General features: G+C 35.4%; 1 protein-coding gene across 8 annotated transcripts in view; it reads left to right on the top strand.

Annotated features, from left to right (window-relative positions):
* The window catches only part of RRM2B (ribonucleotide reductase regulatory TP53 inducible subunit M2B), a 40,648-nt gene extending 22,652 nt beyond the window's left edge, over positions 1 to 17,996 (top strand). For 5 of the 8 annotated variants that reach the window (XM_063642894.1, XM_063642897.1, XM_063642892.1 and 2 more), the window contains 4 exons: positions 3,187 to 3,320; positions 7,981 to 8,085; positions 9,277 to 9,390; positions 14,209 to 17,996. In XM_063642894.1, coding sequence (XP_063498964.1) covers positions 3,187 to 3,320; positions 7,981 to 8,085; positions 9,277 to 9,390; positions 14,209 to 14,361 — 506 coding nt within the window. In that variant the 3' untranslated portion in view covers positions 14,362 to 17,996. The remainder of the gene's footprint in view (positions 1 to 3,186; positions 3,321 to 7,980; positions 8,086 to 9,276; positions 9,391 to 14,208) is intronic. The other 3 variants (XM_063642895.1, XM_063642896.1, XM_063642893.1) reach the window with 1 other exon arrangement.
* The last annotated feature ends 254 nt before the right edge of the window (positions 17,997 to 18,250 follow it).

Raw genomic sequence — 18,250 nt, 5'->3', positions numbered from 1 at the left:
ATCCACTGTGCTCCAGCCTGGGTGACAGAGCAAGACCCAGACTCTAAAATAAAAATTTAAATAGGAATGAGAAAAGCACTGGTTCTCAATATATGTAAAAGACATCTGGAGAATTTGTGGAAAAACTCTTAAGAATCCTGCCAAAACTGATGTAGGAGGCCCAGGTGGGACTGAGGAATCTGCATTTTGTATTTAGCTGATTCCCTCACAAGGAGCTTCAGAAACACTTTGGGAAATGCTGGCTTTAGAGAAAAAAGAAGGGAAAAGGCAGAGTGTTCCATATACACTGAAAATATTAGTATGGATAGGTAGTGATGAAAAATGATGAGCAGGCCCACGGAAAGCATGTATTTCATGAACTACCCAAGAAGGACAACGTAGAAATAGAGAAAACAGAGAAGGCTGGCAGTCACCATGTAACTACATGAGGACTCCAGCTAGATTGTCCGTATTGCTTAATCTCAAGGGAAACTCCATTTCAGGTTCTAATTTAGGGTCTCAGAGGAAAGAACATGTTCTAAAATTGTGGAGGGGAGTTGAATGGGCGTAGAGTGGAACAGGGAAAGAGGAAAGTGTGAAGAGTGCATTGGTGGCTCTCCTTTTTGGGAGTGGAGCTAAAAGACAGTAACATGGAAATATCGCCTTGCTTTGCTGCACACTGCTGCTTTCCTTTAACCAGCTGAGGAAGTGCTGTTTCATGAACTGATTGGGCTACCTGCACCGTTAGTAGCTATAAGTTGAAAAGGGCAGCTCTTTCATCTGGCTTACGGTTTTGCCTAACATTTTTGGTGACCTTCTTAGTGCCTTTTGCACTAAGATCCAGTGTAGCAACTATTCTTTCCTTATATCCAGACTCTTATAAGCCTTTATTTTTATCTAAAGAGAAACTAAGAATATTTCTTTAAAAATTATTAGTTTGGAAGTTTATGTTATAAGGAGATTCAATTCCTATAGAGCAAAAATTTTCCTAATTATATGTATCTGCATAGATTTTTAAAAATTGAGACATCCTGTTTAATTTTTAAAATATCTTTAAAGAACTTTAAAACAAATATATACATTAAAACAATATATGTAATGAAATTTCATTTCAAGCCTCAAAAAGTATTAGCTACACAATCTTAGTACATTGCCATCATAGAGGTCAGCTGTATCTTAAAAATATATCCGACTTTCCCCTCTCTAAAATGAATCATGACGCCTTTACATTCACTATAGTTTTTAGGATAAGTGTTCCGGAACCCTCTTTTTATTTCACATATGTTCTCAAAAAATTGTAAAATGTACCACTTATAATCCTTTAATCTTCTCCAAAAAAGAACAGCCTTCTATAACTATGTTATGATTTTCATTCTTTAGTATTCACATTAATGTATAGCATGGTTACGATACCAATTTTCCACTAGGCACAGTGGCTTGTGCCTATAATTCCAGCTACTTGTGAGGCTGGGATGAGAGGATGGCTTGAGCCAGAAGTTCAAACCAGCCAGGGCAACGTAGAGAGACCTTAGCTCTAAAGAAATAAAAAAATTAGCCAGGCATGGTGACACATGCTGGTAGTCCCAGCTACGTCAGAGGCTGAGGTGGGAGCATTGTTTGAGCCCAGGAGTTTGAGACTGTTTGAATTATTAATGCACCGTTGCACTACAGCCTGGGTGACAAGAGCAAGACCCCACACTGTCTCTAATAAAAATTAAAATATCAATTTTTCTTTTATTCACGTTTGTATTTAATTATCGTATACTTCCCTGGCAGATAATTATCCTTATGATGTTACCTTAGTGTCAATTAAAAATGTATCAATAAGTTATCTTAATAGTAAGATAAAAGATATAGTAAGTTATATGTTAAACTAATGACAAGTCTCTATCTTAAGAATATGATGATGATGATTTTTGAGATGGGCTCACTCTGTCACCCAGCTGGAGTGCAGTGGTGTGATCATAGCACACTGCAGCCTTGACCTCCTGGGCTCAAGCATTCCTCCCACATCAACCTCCCGGGTAGCTGTGACTACAGGTGTGCACCACCACACCCAGCTAATTTTTAAATTTTTTGTAGAGATGGGGTTTTGCTATGTTGCCCAGACTGGTCTCTAACTCCTGCATTCAAGTGATCCTCCTTCCTCGGTCTACCAAAGTGCTGGTATTACAGATGTGAGCCACTGTAGCACTTGGCCTAGAATGGATTTTAATGTCTTCTCTCATCTAGTGCTTATATAGGTTCCATTGAGTCAGTCCAGGACTTGTTTATTAAGTGACTTCTTTGTGTGTGGTCCTGTGACATGTACTGAGGTATAAAACGTGATGTCACCTATGAAAAAGGTTTGTAATGCACTCAAGCACTCAGCTGCCTGTATCTCACGGTATTATAGACCAAACCTTTCTCCTTAGACATATATAAATACTTTTCTCAAGCATATGCAGTGTGGTGACATAAGCACCTTGTGAATGACCTTTTGGGTTAGAGCTCTGATCATCCTGCGTAATGTTACAGATAAGATGCCACTGTAGACAATTAATTAATAGGAGATGGATTTCTACGAAGTTCTTGCCTAACAATGAGTGACCTTTAAAATTGGTCCTTTTGTATTTAGCAGAAAACAGTATTTTTGCTTATGTTATGGGGACATTTTATCTAATAGATATATTTATTATCCTCAGTTGGGTTTATCTATTTTTTTTTTAATTGCAGATACACGCCAATGGTTTTTGAAATGTTTGCAGATGGTCTGTAAGATACCATAGGTTTCTAAAAATATAAACTTAAGCAACCTCTCCTCCTTTCAGAGGAAGACACTTGTCATAAAGTCTACCTTCTACTCTCCAGTCCAGTACACACACATGTATACATACTGCACACATGTTTATGTACCTGCACTCACAGTCATGTGTGGTACACACGTAAATCACCTCTTGTTCTGAGTATGGAAGGTCCTTCTTTGTCCAGACACCAAGACCTATAGAAGTCCATCATCTGACAGAGGATTTGAAGGAGGCATACCTTTCTGCTCCAGTAGGTAGAGGTGGTGCATTTTCTCCTATGGAGATCTTTGGCCATGGCACTAACTTGTGTATTTTGTTTATTTGCAAACAGTTGTAGTATTTATTGTTAAATATATATATATATATATATGCAAATGTTTGCAGTATATTTCAAAAATTGAAACGATTTTATGTCTCCCAGGGGAAAGAGTGGTGGCCTTTGCTGCTGTAGAAGGAATTTTCTTCTCAGGATCTTTTGCTGCTATATTCTGGCTAAAGAAGAGAGGTCTTATGCCAGGACTCACTTTTTCCAATGAACTCATCAGCAGAGATGAAGTAAGGAACGGAATGTTTTTCTAGTTGTATTTGTATTCATATTTGATGTTCATCTATTTTTCTTTTCTATCTTTTTTTTTTTTTTTTTTTTTGAGACAGGATCTCACTCTGTCACCCAGGCTGGAGTACAGTGGCATGATCATGGCTCACTGCAGCCTCGACTTACCTGGGCTCAAGCAGTCCTCCCATCTCAGCCTCCGTTGTTGCTGGGACTACAGGCATATACCGCTACACCTGGCCTAATTTTGGTATTTTTTATTTTTTTTAGAGACAGGGCTTCACCATGTTGCCCAGGCTGGTCTTGAACTCCTGGGCTCAAGCGATCTGCCTGCCTCAGCCTCCCAAAGTGCTGGGATTACAGGCATGAATCACTGTGCCCAGCCCATTTATTTTTCTTTCTCCTGAAAAATGCTGTGGTGACACAAGTATCCTGGTAATTAAAATAGAAAGTCACATCGTCTTGCTTTTAAGACACTGCATTTTCCTCCTGTGTCTCTTACTGTTTCTCCTCAGTCTCCTGGTCATTCTTAATATCAGTGTCCTCCTAGGTTCTCGCGCTGGCCTTGCTCCTTCACTGTATATGCCCTCCTGGCTGATCTTATTTACTGTAATGGAATCAGCTACCATCTAAATGCTCATAACTCCCAAAACTTACCCTTTGTCCTAGATATTCTTTCCTAAGTGCCAAACCCACGTATGCTAGTGCATGTTAGATATTTTCTCCTTGAAGTTCCCCCAAGTATTTCAAACCTGTTATTTCAGAAATCAAACTCGTCATCTTTCTCCGAAAATTTGTTGTTCCTTCTGTTTTTCCTATTGCATCGAGTGTCTCTATCCTTCTTTTCCAATCATCTAATTTCAAATCTAGGAGTCATTTTAGATTGCTTCTTTGTCGGCCACATCCAATCAGTAACTAAACCCGGTCTCCCTCTGCCTGCTATACCCTTTCCATCTTTCTTACCACTCCCCACCCCCCACCCCCCACTTTTTTTTTTAACCTTTTTGGATTACCTTCTCAGAAGAGACATCTCAAAACTTTGCTGATCAATTAGGTGAAATTGGCCACTCTTTCCTTTGTGTATCCATTTGAAACCTGAACCTGTCCATGTCTTGGAGTCCATAGCATGTATTGTATTTCTTCTTTCTCTCTTCTGCTAGACTTTAAGCTCCTTAGTGCAGGGACTTTGTTTTATTTATCTTTCTGTTCTCAATGTTTTGGCTATTATAGCCATTCAGTTAACATTTATTGCCTATACTAATGCTTAACTTCTCTGAACCTTGATTTCTTCAACTATAAAACTTAACCGTTTTGTTAGAATGCAATGAAATAGTGTATGTGAAAGTATTTTTTTAAATGCCATAAAATGCTTCATATAATTACTTTTTGCTTTTTCATGTCTTTAAATTTTTAATAACTTTTATTAGAAATGTCATATAGGATTGTTATAGAGAACTGAGAGAATAAAAAATCTCAACACAGAGAGAACCACATTTATTTGTCTTGTTGAAATATTTCTTTATAGACTTTTTTCTACATTTAATTCTATTTAGATATATAAACATATTTTAATCATTCATATATTTAGGAGTTGAGATGTTCTTTTTCCACTTGGCAAAATACTGCAATCATTTTTCTGTGGCATTAAGCACCTTTTGAAAATAGTAGTTTTGTTAGGTATATAATCTAATGAATGAATCATTTATTTGACTTTTATAATTAGAAATTTAAATTATTTCCAGATTTTTTTGTTTTACTATAGCATAAAATGAATACCTTTACATATATGTAAGCTTTGTCCTCCCTTTATATTATTTTCCTAAGCTTGATCACAAAAAGTAGGATTACTAAGTTATAAAGCCATTCGTACATACTTACTTGCAGATTTTTTTTCCAGTAATTTTATAACAATTTTCAGCCCCACCTAGCAATGTATGAACATTTTCTACCATACTCTCACTAGAATTTAGATTAATTTGCTAAATGTTTGGCAAATTTGATAGGGGTAATTGGTATCTCATTATTGGTTTTATTTGCATTGTTTAATTATTACTTAGATTGAACATTTTTTTCATAATGATATTAGTCATTTGTATTTTTTCTGTATTTACCTACTTTTATCTTTTGCTTTTATTACTGGTGCAGTATCAACATTTTTCTTATTTAACTCTGAGTGCTCTCACTATTTTAAGGTTATTTCTTCAGTAGTGTATTATCCTTGGTCATGCTTGCTTGTTCATTGGTTTATTCCCAATGTACAGTGACTGGGTCCTTTCAACAAGTACACGTTTATAGCATTTGTTATATTTATAGCACAAATATAAAATATGAATTTGCTTATATTTATTTCACATATTTTCCCAATTTATCCTTTGCTTTTTAATTTTTGTTCTTTTAACATACAAAACCTTAAATTTTATGTAATCCACTTCCAGAGATAAATTAATTACACATATTTTTTTCTTGGTTTTTTAACCTTTAACTCTGTAATGCAATTGGAATTTGTAAAGTAGGATTTAGCATAAATATAGTAAAGAATATGTTAGAATTTTATTTTAAACACTCTTGGGAAGTTTTTCCAATTTGCCTTGTTAAGTAATCCATCCTTTCTTCATTGACTTGTGCTGTCTTCTTTATTATCTATTAAGGTTTTATTAGACTAAAATCAGTTTCATGGCTATTTTTTCTTCCTTATTGACCTATCAGATTTTATTCTATAACAAACCATTTTAATTATTATAGTTTCATATATTTCAATAATTTGTAGGATAAATATCAAAACTTTTCTTTTGAGAGTGTTCTTACAAGATTCTGTCCGTTTATTCTATTCTTTTTTTTTTTTTTTTTTTTTTTTTTGAGACAGGGTCTCTCTCTGTCACCCAGGCTGAGTGCAAGTGGTATGATCCTGGCTCACTGTAGCTTTGACCTCCTGGGCTCAAGCAGTCCTCCCACCTCAGCCTCCTTAAGTAGCTGGAACTACATGCATATACCACCACATCCAGTTAATTAAAAAATTTTTGTAGACACAGGGTCTCACTGTGTTGCCCAGGCTGGTCGGGAACTCCTGGGCTCAAGTGATTTCCCACCTTGGCCTCCCAAAGTGCTGGGATTACAGACATGAGCGAGCCCCCATGCCCAGCCTTCCAGGTTAACTTTTGAATTAAAAACAATCCAATTTAGGTACTTGACCTCTATGCCCGCTTGGGACTCTTCCAAGTGTACTTTCCTTTCTTTTCTGCTCTAAAGCCTTTTAAAATAAATTACACACACACACACACACACACACACACACACACACACACACACCAATTCCATTGGGATTTTGATTGGTATTACTTTCTGTAATAAGTTACCTGTCAGTTTTCATCAACACTTTAACATCTTTCAGCCTTGATGGTAATTTCTTCTTTCTTCCTTTTTTTTTTGGAAACAGTCTCACTGTCACCCAGGCTGGAGTGAAGTGGCGTGAACTCAGCTCATTGCAGCCTTGACCTCCCAGGTTCAAGCAATCTTCCTGCTTCAGCCTCCTGAGTAGCTGGGACTACAGGCATGCACCACCATGCCTGACTAATTTTTGTATTTTTTGTAGAGATGGGGTTTTGCCAGGTTGCCCAGGCTGGTCTCGAATTCCTGAACTCAAGGAATCTGCCCACCTCGGCCTCCCAAAGTGCTGTATTACAGACATGAGCCACCATGCCGGCCTGGGAATTCCATCTTTCTATATCCGACCTCTCTCTTTTTTCATGTTGAATTTTTGAAATTTTCTATTTTTTAAAAAATATTTAGCTCTATACTATCTATGCTGTGTTTTGGAGTCCTGATTATTGTAGGTTGACTCTCCTTCGCCTATTCTTCAATTACTTAAGATTCTATACTATTTATTGCATTTGTATAACCATACTCAGGGGTATTTCACAAGTTTATTTTCATTTTTGGTTATCTGTAAGATCATATCTGCTTTGTATGGCTTCAGGTGATATTCATCATTGTTCAGTTTCCATTTTCTTATTTATTGGTATTTTTTATTTACTTTATTTATTTATTGGTTTTTTTTTTTTTTTTTTTGTAGAGATTGGGTTTTGCCATGTTGCCCAGGCTGGTCTTGAACTCCTGGACTCAAGCAGTCTGCCCACCTTGACCTCCCAAAATGCTGAGATTACAGGCATGAGCCACCGAGCCCCACCTCAGTTTCCATTTTCATTAGAACTGAATTCATTTTTATCTTGAGCCTTTCTTCTTTAATTATAAATGTTGTATTTTTGAAATCTGAGTTTCATCTGTTATTTAAATACTACTCATTATTTTTCAATCATTCCTTAATTATTTTTGAAATTTAAAAATTAATGAATTTTCATTTCAGGCTTTCTTTCTTTATTTTCCTTTCCAAAATGCTTTTATTTGCAGATTTTGTTTGTTCATAAATTAATTTTTCTATAATGTTGATGAACTAAGATTTGCTGGCATTGAAAATTTTTATTATAGGTTATTGTATTGGCATTTAATGAGATTTGAAGGAAGTTCCTAGTCCTGTTAACCCCTCTTCCATTTTCCAGAAGTTCTGTGTTATATTCCTAGAACCACTTTATACAATGCTTGACCCATCACCGTGTGCAAATAGCTGATTAAAAGTTATTTGACAATGACATTTTTCTTCCCTTTTAGGGACTTCACTGTGACTTTGCTTGCCTGATGTTCCAATACTTAGTAAATAAGCCTTCAGAAGAAAGGGTCAGGGAGATCATTGTTGATGCTGTCAAAATTGAGCAGGTAAACCAGGAAGTTTGTGTAATTAGCACATCTCTCTTTCTCTGATGTTTGTACCACTATTATATTGACTCATGACATTTTGTAGGTCAATAAAAATACCAGCAATTTTATTCTGGTCAGCCTGACAATACCAATACATGATATATTACAATTATTATGTCAGTTTACAATTTGCTTTAGTAAGTCAGTCTTTATTATATATTAAGGTTTTATGTATACTAAAACCTGTTTCAGGGCTATTTTTCTGTCTTATTGATCTCTGTCAAATTTTATGCCACGATCAGCTAATTATAGTAACTTTGTATTTTTACATTTTTAGTGACTGGAGAACAGTGATGATTTTTTATTTGTTTTGTACTTTTAATAACGTAGCAAGGTACCTAGCTTGAAGCATACACAAATTTTTATAGAATGAATAAGTAAGTTAATGAAAAGTAACAAGTTAGAATAAGTAAGTTAATGAAAAGTAACAAGTTAGGGTATGTACGGATTTCTTACTAGAAAGAGCTAGATTCTGTACTTAGGATGTGTTTTTATCATTCTAAAATTACTTTTGTTTTGGTAACACTGCGTAGTTTAACAGGCATAGTTTGTATATTGAAAGAGGAAAAAGGCATAACAGGCACTTTGGTATCTTTAATCATTTTGAGAACTAAATCCAAGTGGTTGATATATTTTTATTTTTCCTCTATTAACACTTTACCACTGTATAGTCTTTCAGTATGGTTGGAGCTCATTTTATCTCCCAACCCCCAAATCTGTTTCTTTCTTTTTTCTCATTTTCATTGTTAATTGAGTTTTTCTTTCTTTCCCAGCTCCCTTCCATAGTCATGTTCTTCATGATGATCATCTTTGAATCTTTTTCCAGATATTTTAGAACAAAGTATCTTTTTTTTCTATTGAGAAAGCATATGAATCCGAGTCTTATATCTGCTACTTCAAGAAATCCAGTAATTTGGTAGTTCGTTTCCATTTATTTTGGCTCCTCGAAAACATGAAAAAATGTGAATAGTAATACCCCAACTGTTTTTAAACATATGGACATCATTTGCCACATTGAAAGAATTTATCCTAATATACTTTCCTTGGACAAAATCAGTCTTAGAAATAAAACGAAAGTCCTGTTTCTATTTGGAAAATACATATTTATAGTTTTGTTTGTACTTTATTCTGTTTTTGTTTTCATCCCAGGAGTTTTTAACAGAAGCCTTGCCAGTTGGCCTCATTGGAATGAATTGCATTTTGATGAAACAGTACATTGAGTTTGTAGCTGACAGATTACTTGTGGAACTTGGATTCTCAAAGGTAATGTGTTTAAAAATGTGTTACTACTAGTTAAAATGTTATAGGAAAGCAAGGACCCTAAAATATATTTTACTGAAAGCGTTTGTAACATACTATTCTATTTTTTAAATGTCCATGACAGAGACTTGTTTCGTATGAACAAGGTTTTGCAAAATCCTTTGAAATTTAAAATTAATAACTGAAGTAGGAGGCTGGTAAAATATTAGAACTAACAAGCTCAATAAATTATTTTGCAATAATTGCAGCTGTATATTTAATAGGATTATTTTCAAGGAGTTAGGTTTAATATGCATATTTATATTCACCCTCATATAAATCGCCATGTGTCTATATTGTGGTTTGGGAGTTAGTACTTTTAAATAGGGAATAGTTGTTAGGAAGACATTAACTGTCATAATATAACTCTTTGAACAGAGTTATTCAAGTTATTTTTGTCATTTATCAGAGATAATGTACCTGAATTTCATCACGTGCGGTTTTCCCATTACTTAAGACATGGAGCCTGTAGCCACACTATCTGGGTTTGAATCCTTGTTCCACCACTTTCTAGCTGTGTGACCTTTGGCAAGTTGCTTAACTCTCTCAATTTCCTCATCTATAAAATAGAGATGGTAATAATATTTACTACAAAGGATTGTTGATGAGTTGATACACTTAAAGCACTTAAAATAATATTAGACACATAATAAACACACTAGATGGTCACTTTGTACTTAAGTGAAACACAGAAATTCGCTATGTTCTATACCATGGTAATTAGAAATTACAGATTTTGATTTCTTGTCATGAAAATTTAAGTTTAAATTGTCTTTAATGAGAATCCTTATGAAATCTATGATGCTGTGGTAATCATTACCTATCTTGCTAATGTTGTATTAGCAGATATAGCAGAATTATATTCTGATAACCACCCGGGTACTTAATGGAAGAGTCAAGTGAAGTGTAGGTTTTTTTGGTAAGATAAACTACATTTTAACGTTTTAGTTGCAAGATCCTCTCTGTGTTTACTAATTAATGAGAAATCAAGATTATAACTATATTAATATAATCTCTTAAACTTATAAACTATGTATATTAAAAGAAATTGTTTGTTCATAACTTTTACCAATATTTTTGTTATTAGAAAATGAATTTGCTTATTTAAGCCTTACAGCGAATTCGCTATTCTTTAACCCATTACCATATCCTCACATCCACACGTTCGTGTTCTGCTGCTTATTAGAAAACTGCTGACCCTTGGGTCTAATTTTCCTTTTGGGAAATTGCTAACTGTAGGTATGTAAAACATGCCACCTCCTGCAGAAGAAGATCTAAACACAATATAAAACTTTGTTTTTCCACAGGCTTCAAAATATCTGAGTAAATTCTAAAAAGCAGAAATTATAGAGGCCTTAGATTTTTAATGCAATAAAAGTAGAAATTGATTTAAAAATTGCCAAAAAGCTTAATTTACTTAGAGATTAAAAAATATATCCTTTAGGCCAGGTGCAGTGGCTCACACCTGTAATCCCAGAACTTTGGGAGGCTGAGGTGGAAGAATCACTTGAGTCTAGGAGTTTGAGACCAGCCTAGGCAACATGGCGAAATCCTATTTCTACAAAAAATTAGCCAGGCCTGGTGGCATGCCTGTAGTCCCAGTTACTCAGGAGGCTGAGCTGGGAGGATCACTTGAGCCCGGGAGGCAGAGGTTGCAGTGAGCTGAGATTGTGCCATGGCACTCCAGCCTGAGCAACAGAGTGAGACCCTTTCTCTCTCTCTCTCACTCTCTCTTTCTCTCTCTCTCTGCATATACATATATCTCCTTTAAAATGAGATTTAAAATGAAAATAAAAATTAATTGAAAATATAAAGTAAATGACAATATGATTACTATGTATCAAAACTTGTAGGAGCTGGGCATTGTGGCTGACTCCTATAATCCCAGCACTTCGGAGGCCAAGGCAGGAGGATTGCTTGACCCCAGGAGTTCCACACTAGTTTCAGCAATATAGCAAGACCCTATCTCTACAAATAAAAATAATAATAAGGCTGGGTGCAGTGGCTCATGCCTGTAATCTCAACATTTTGGGAAGCTGAGGCAGGTGGATCACCTGAGGTCAGGAGTTCAAGACCAGCCTGGCCAACATGGTGAAACCCCATCTCTACTAAAAATACAACAATTAGCTGGGCATGGTGGTGGGTGCCTGTAATCCTAGCTACTCGGGAGGCTGAGGCAAGAGAATCGCTTGAACCCAGAAGGCAGAGGTTGCAGTGAGCCGAGATTGTGCCATTGCACTCCAGCCTGGGCAAAAAGACTGAAACTCTATCTCAAAAAAAAAAAAAAAAAAAAAAAAAACCACCAAAAACAAGTCACTTAATTTAGTTTGGTCTTGGTTACTTTGTCCATGCCATGAATGACTTAGATCTAATTTTTTGAAAAGTCTTCAGTTCTAAAATCTAGTGAGTCTATGGCTATTGGTTCAGTGCCCTTTCACTGTATCTTGCTGTGTATTACAGCTCCAATATTCCCTCACTTTTTACACACAATTTCTGATGGAGAATTTCATAGAATTTCACTCAGCCACACACAGCATATGAGTTTTTGGAAAAAAGATACATAAATATTTAAAGCTTTATTTAAAGATATAAATCACATAGCATGCAATTCACCCATTTAAAATGTACAGTTCAGTAGTTTTCAGTGTAGTCACAGAGTTGTACAACCATCATAGCAACCTATTTTAGAACATTTTTATCACCCCAAAAAGAAACTCCGTCCCTATTAGCAGTCAGTCTCTCCTCTTTCCTCCCCTTACCCACCTTGCCTTAGGCAACCACTAATCTAATTTTTGTGTCTGTAGATTTGCCTATTCAGCATATTCTATTTCATGCAAATGGAATCATATAATATGTGGCCTTTTGTGGTTCTCTTCTTTCCTTAGTATAATGTTTTCATGGTGCATTCATGTTGTAGCATGTATCAATGCTTTATTCCTTTATATGACCAAATAATATTCCACTGTATGGATATACCAAATTTTATTTATCCATTCGATGGGCATTTAAGTTGTTTCCTCTTTTGAGCTATTGTGAATAATGCTACTATAAACGTTCATGTACAGATTTTTGTGTGGACATGTTTTCATATCTCTTACATATATACCTAGGAGTGAAATTGCTGGATCATATGGTAACTTCATGTTTAATCATTAGAAGAACTACTAGACTGTTTTTTTTTTTTTTTTTTTTTTTTTTTTGAGACGGAGTCTCGCTCTGTCGCCCAGGCTGGAGTGCAGTGGCGCGATCTCGGCTCAGTGCAAGCTCCTCCTCCCAGGTTCACGCCGTTCTCCTGCCTCAGCCTCTCCGAGTAGCTGGGACTACAGGCGCCCGCCACCACGCCCGGCTAATTTTTTTGTATTTTTAGTAGAGGTGGGGTTCCACCGTGGTCTCGATCTCCTGACCTCGTGATCCGTCCGCCTCGGCCTCCCAAAGTGCTGGGATTACAAGCGTGAGCCACCACGCCCGGCCTTACTAGACTGTTTTCTAAAGCAGCTGCACAATTTTATATTCCCACCCTGTATGAGGGTTCCAATTTCTCTACATCCTCACCAACACTTATTACCTGTTTTTTAAAAAATTATAGCCATCCGAGTAGGTGTGAAGTGGTATCTCATTGTGATCTTGATTTGCGTGTCTCTAATGGATAATGATGCTGAGCATCTTTTCATTTTGTATATCTTTAAAGAAGTATCAGTTTGTCTGTTTAGACACTCTGCTCATATTTAAAATTGGGTTACTTGAATATATGTTTATCTGTGGTGTTCATATTTTTTGCTAGGATACTTCTAAATTGAGAAATCCTCTTTTGTTATTCCTTGTGAATCACTGAAATATCCCACAGTTTCCATCAAGCTGTATCTCCAAGTCTGCTTCTTGAATTCTCTTTTTTTTTTTTTTTTTTTTTTTTGAGATGGAGTCTTACTCTGTTGCCCAGGCTACAGTGCAATGGCGTGATCTTGGCTCACTGCAACCTCTTGCCTCTCAGGTTCAAGCAATTCTCCTGCCTCAGCCTCCTGAGTAGCTTGGATTACAGGCACCTGCTACCACGCCCAGCTACTTTTTGTATTTTTAGTAGAGACGGGGTTTCACCATGTCAGTCAGGCTGGTCTCAAACTCCTGACTGCAGGTGATCCCACCTACCTCGGCCTCCCAAAGTGCTGAGATTACAGGCATGAGCCACCATGCTCGGCCTTGCTTCTTGAATTCTGAAGCAGTAAAAAAGCTTCTTGTTAGCATAGTCCCCCTTTTTGTTTGGAGACATCTAGTCACTATGGATAACATTTATTCTGTCTTCCCTGATCATATTCCCTTAATGACAATTTGTTGATTATCTGTTGTCGTATAAATTAAGAAACATATTTAGAACCACAGTAGATTGTTGCTAATTTAACATTTTTTATAGTATCACGTATGTGTGACTAATAGTAATACCTATGAAAAATGCTCATGGTGTATTGGATATCTCAAGCTGTGAGAACATTTTCAATTGGTTAGTATTAAATATTTCAATTCCTGAAATAGTTGTGTGTGTTTTTTTCTATTTATTAGAATACCAGAGATGCTAGTACAGTTTCTTGAGGAGATTAGTGGTTGATCTTGGGTCATCTTAAAATTTGTCAGCCTTGAGTGCCTCCAGGGTCTTAGGGGAATGATGTGATCTTGTAGCTGACTAGACAGGTTTTGAGAAACCTGACCTCTGTTTTGGTCATCTTTGCTCTTATTGTGGGATGTAATTTGATCTCTTCAGCTAATGTCTAATAATATTTCTTTCGTTTTTAGGTTTTTCAGGCAGAAAATCCTTTTGATTTTATGGAAAACATTTCTTTAGAAGGAAAAACAAATTTCTTTGAGAAACGAGTTTCGGAGTATCAGCGTTTTGCAGTTATGGCAGAAACAACAGATAACGTCTTCACTTTGGATGCAGATTTTTAAAAAACCTCTCGTTTTAAAACTCTATAAACTTGTCATTGGTAAATAGTAGTCTATTTTCCTCTGCTTAAAAAGAAATTTTTAAATATATCCTTTAAAGGACTGGGGGTTTGCTCAAAAGGAAATCCAAAACCTATTCCAAACAATTTGCATTTGTATCATTTTCCTGTTTAACAAGAGTGTGACCTAAACGCTTTTGTCTTGTCACTGAAATAAAAGATGGCATTATGTAGTTAAGAGCATGGGGTGAGGGGTCAGACATGAGTTTAAGGTTCTGCCCTTACTCCAGTGTGTGACCCTTGGCAAGTCAGTTAATCTTGGTAAACCTCAGTGTACTTATCTTTAAAATGGGAGTAATAGTAGGTCCTAAATTCATAGAGTGGATATCAGGATTAGGATGCAAAAATAAATGCTTAACCAACACTACTACTGTTAGCACCGCTACTAATTATCATTCATTGATAATATTAATTGCAATGATGTTGTAATAAAATACTCTTATTTCCTTAAAGTAATTGTGATTCTAGGTCCTAGGATCTAGAATTACATCTTTGTATTTTTAATGCTTAGGGGAAGAATATAAGTATCTCCTTAAAAAGAACATAATTCTCATTCACGCAAGAATAAGTTCTTTGAATTCCTTAGTATGTGGTGAAGAAAATTTAGTTGTTAGTTGCTTTGGGAAGCCTACTTATGGAGTGGAAACCAGGCGGTTATCATGGTAGTTGACCTTGTAAGAAAAATGATTCTTCTTCAGAAATTAAAAACATAACTATTGCCAGATTTAGCCCTGGAATGTTTAGAATCAGGCTAGAATAGCATTTTCCAAAGAATATTCTAAGAGCTGTTAGCTCCTCTAGATATTTTGTGGGGGGAAAAATGGGATTCTGTGGTCAGATGAGTTTGGGAAATGCTGAACACTTCATTCTTCTTTAGCAAGTAGTTAGTACATCAAAGACTGAGCAGTTCAGTGGTACATAAATTTATCTCGTCCTGCGTATTCCCAACATACTTAACACAAATGTTTTTTACCTGTTAACATCTCACCCAGCTAGTGTTCCTCAGAACAAAGATTGGAAAAAGCTGGCCAAGAACCATTTATACATAGAGGAAGGGCTTATGGACTGAGAAAGGGAGAACATGGTAGGGATTATTGAATCATTTCAAATTTATGCCAGCCTGAATAGTGTACCAGCAATTGACTTAGGCTGTGTTTCTTTATGATTTTAAAACTCTTGAGCTGCTATAAGAGATAGTTCTTTTAATGTGACTATGCTACATGATAGCCAACGGTGAGGGAAAAGGAGGTTTCTCTAGAAGAGTCTGATGAAAGGCCGGGAACCAAGGTTCTTGAGAAGTCTGCCCCTATTTATTTTTAGTAAGTATCAAGAGGTAGCCTGAGCCTAGTTAGAGTTAGACCTGTCTTTGGATGAAGAAGTCTTAATACTGAAATACTGAATTTTTAATACATTTTTGTTTGGTATTCTGTATACCCCTTCAAGCAGTTGTTTCCCATTCCCAACAAACTGTACTTTATACAATTCTGGATGCTAAAACTTAGAGATTTCCTCTTTGCATAAATTTTGGCTCCATTCTTTCCGTAACAATCTAATCAAAACTGGGAGTTCTCAAGTGAATGCAAAAGGAGCAGGCCATAACTTTATTTGTTAGAGAGATTGTCAGAAACTTGAGATCTTTTGGCCTATGATAATACCATTAATTTTTGCATTGCTTCACAGTTTGCCAAGTGTTTTTACATCATCTCATTTGATCTCAAAACAGCTTGACAGAGCAACTGTTATTGAAATATTACAGATGGAAAGAATGAGGCTCAGGGAAGTTAAATGACTTGGCCAAAATCTGCTCATCGTCACTGTCTGTACAGTATATATTTTTTTTAGAGGTTGTAATGTCTCAGATTTAGTCCTTTACTATCTATGTTGATTTGCTTTTGTCTATTTCCTCATTAATTGAATATACTTTCAATATCTATATTAAAGTATCAAAATATAGAGAAACATTTGAACTATATTCAGATAATATGTTTAAAGATATTTATGTATTGCCATACAAAAACTTAACATTTAAAACTGATAGTATCTGTAATGACATCAGAATGAAAGAAAAAAGGTTGTACAGTGTATATTCCTTTGTTTTGAATCCAAATCTTTTTCATAGGTAATGACAGATGCCTTAATGTGAAGCTTATTTATAATAGCAATAAACCTAACTGGATTTGGATGAAGAAATCTTAATACTGACCTACTGGATTTTTAATGCACTGGTTTGTTATTTGGTATTCTATCTCTTTTTCCAGGCCTCCAGGTTGCACATTTATTTATTATGTTCAGTACTTTGGTTCTTAGTTCTTAAAGAATCAAGAAGTTGTGTAATCTTTTAAAAATATTATCTTGCAGGTAAAGAAAAAAATTAAGTGTATGTTTACAACTGTTTTCTCTTTTTTACAGCCCATGTATTTAAATCATTGCTATAATAAAGTTAAGTTCATTATTTAGGAATATAAAAACTTGTAGTTCTATGATAGATTGCATTTATTAAAAATGTTTCATTGTAGCACATAGAAATATGGCCAGGAAGGACTTGAGAAGACAGTTTGATCCATTGCTTTTAGACAGGACTGGGTTTTGCTGTCCAATTACATACAATAATAGTTTTTCTTACAACGTAAGCTGGCCCCAGCCGTGTCTTGATATTAATATATGAAATTTTTATCATTGTCTCATTTAGAAACATCCATATTTTTCTGCTTTTTCTATTGCCATTTTTTATTTGTGCATGAATTGATTATTGAGAAAATGTAGCAGTTTGCATATTTAAAAATTAATCATTTTGCATTTTATATTTAAATATGCTAACATCACTGTCATAGAATTCCCAAATTTCATATGTAGATATTGAGCTAAGGGCTAATGTCAGGAGCTGATTTTTAATGATAAAGCTGCAGATGGGCTAAATAAAAGCCAAATTAGTCCTACAATCAGGTATTATGTTTTTAAGCCAAGTTGAGTGAATTGATAGCGGACTTGGGAAATCTTCCGCAGCAGAATCTGGATGAGTGGCACAGAATTGAAATCTCTTTGTTTCCCACCATTTCCCTTTAAGTGCTCTACTCCTTTGTAAAAAGTTAAAGATTTGAAAGAGAATCTGATATTCCCGAGGCATTAGGAAGAAAGGATTTAATCCCTTCAATTTGGGGCTTAATCTTGTTAAAGAAAATGTAAGTGAAAATGGAAGGCTTTAGAGAATGATTGCTTTTTGTACAGTTAAATAAGTTCACAATATTCTTACGTACTTTGTTTTACAACTGTGTTTTCATTTTTTCAAATGTCTGGTCATTTAGCAAAGTTATTTACTATTTACTGTGTACATAGAAAGCTTTATTATGTGTGGTGTAACTAAATTTTTTTTGCTGAAATACATTATGGTCAATCAAGCCAACCCTGCATGTACAGAATTTGTTTTTTTTTTTTTTCAAATAAATTAGTTGTTTTCTTATTTTTTTGGTTTAGTATGTTGAAATAAACTATTGTAGCTTCATCATTTTGTACATTTCCTTTTTGAGGAAGGTTTCTTTATAAGTGCAAGGGCTACCCTAATAAAGGAATGTATATACTTACTATTTGTGTCTGCAGATAAATACATACTTGTTTGTTCAACTATCGCCCCAACCATAATTTTTACATTAAATGAGACCCCCAGTTCTCTCACCTGTCTTTCTCCCAATCCATAAGCCTCTCTTCATGTCTTTTGTTTCCAGCTGAGATTCCACAAACATCATATTACTAGCAGTAGCACTCATACCAGTACCCTCAACTCTGTCCCTTGTCTGCTTTTTACCATACATAGAAAAATTTAGAAAAATCCCCAAGTT

Source organism: Symphalangus syndactylus, chromosome 7 (genome assembly GCF_028878055.3).
Source record: "Symphalangus syndactylus isolate Jambi chromosome 7, NHGRI_mSymSyn1-v2.1_pri, whole genome shotgun sequence".
NCBI lineage: Eukaryota > Metazoa > Chordata > Mammalia > Primates > Hylobatidae > Symphalangus > Symphalangus syndactylus.
The sequence above is the reverse complement of the archived record's forward strand: the minus strand, read 5'-3'. Positions and strand labels throughout refer to the sequence as shown.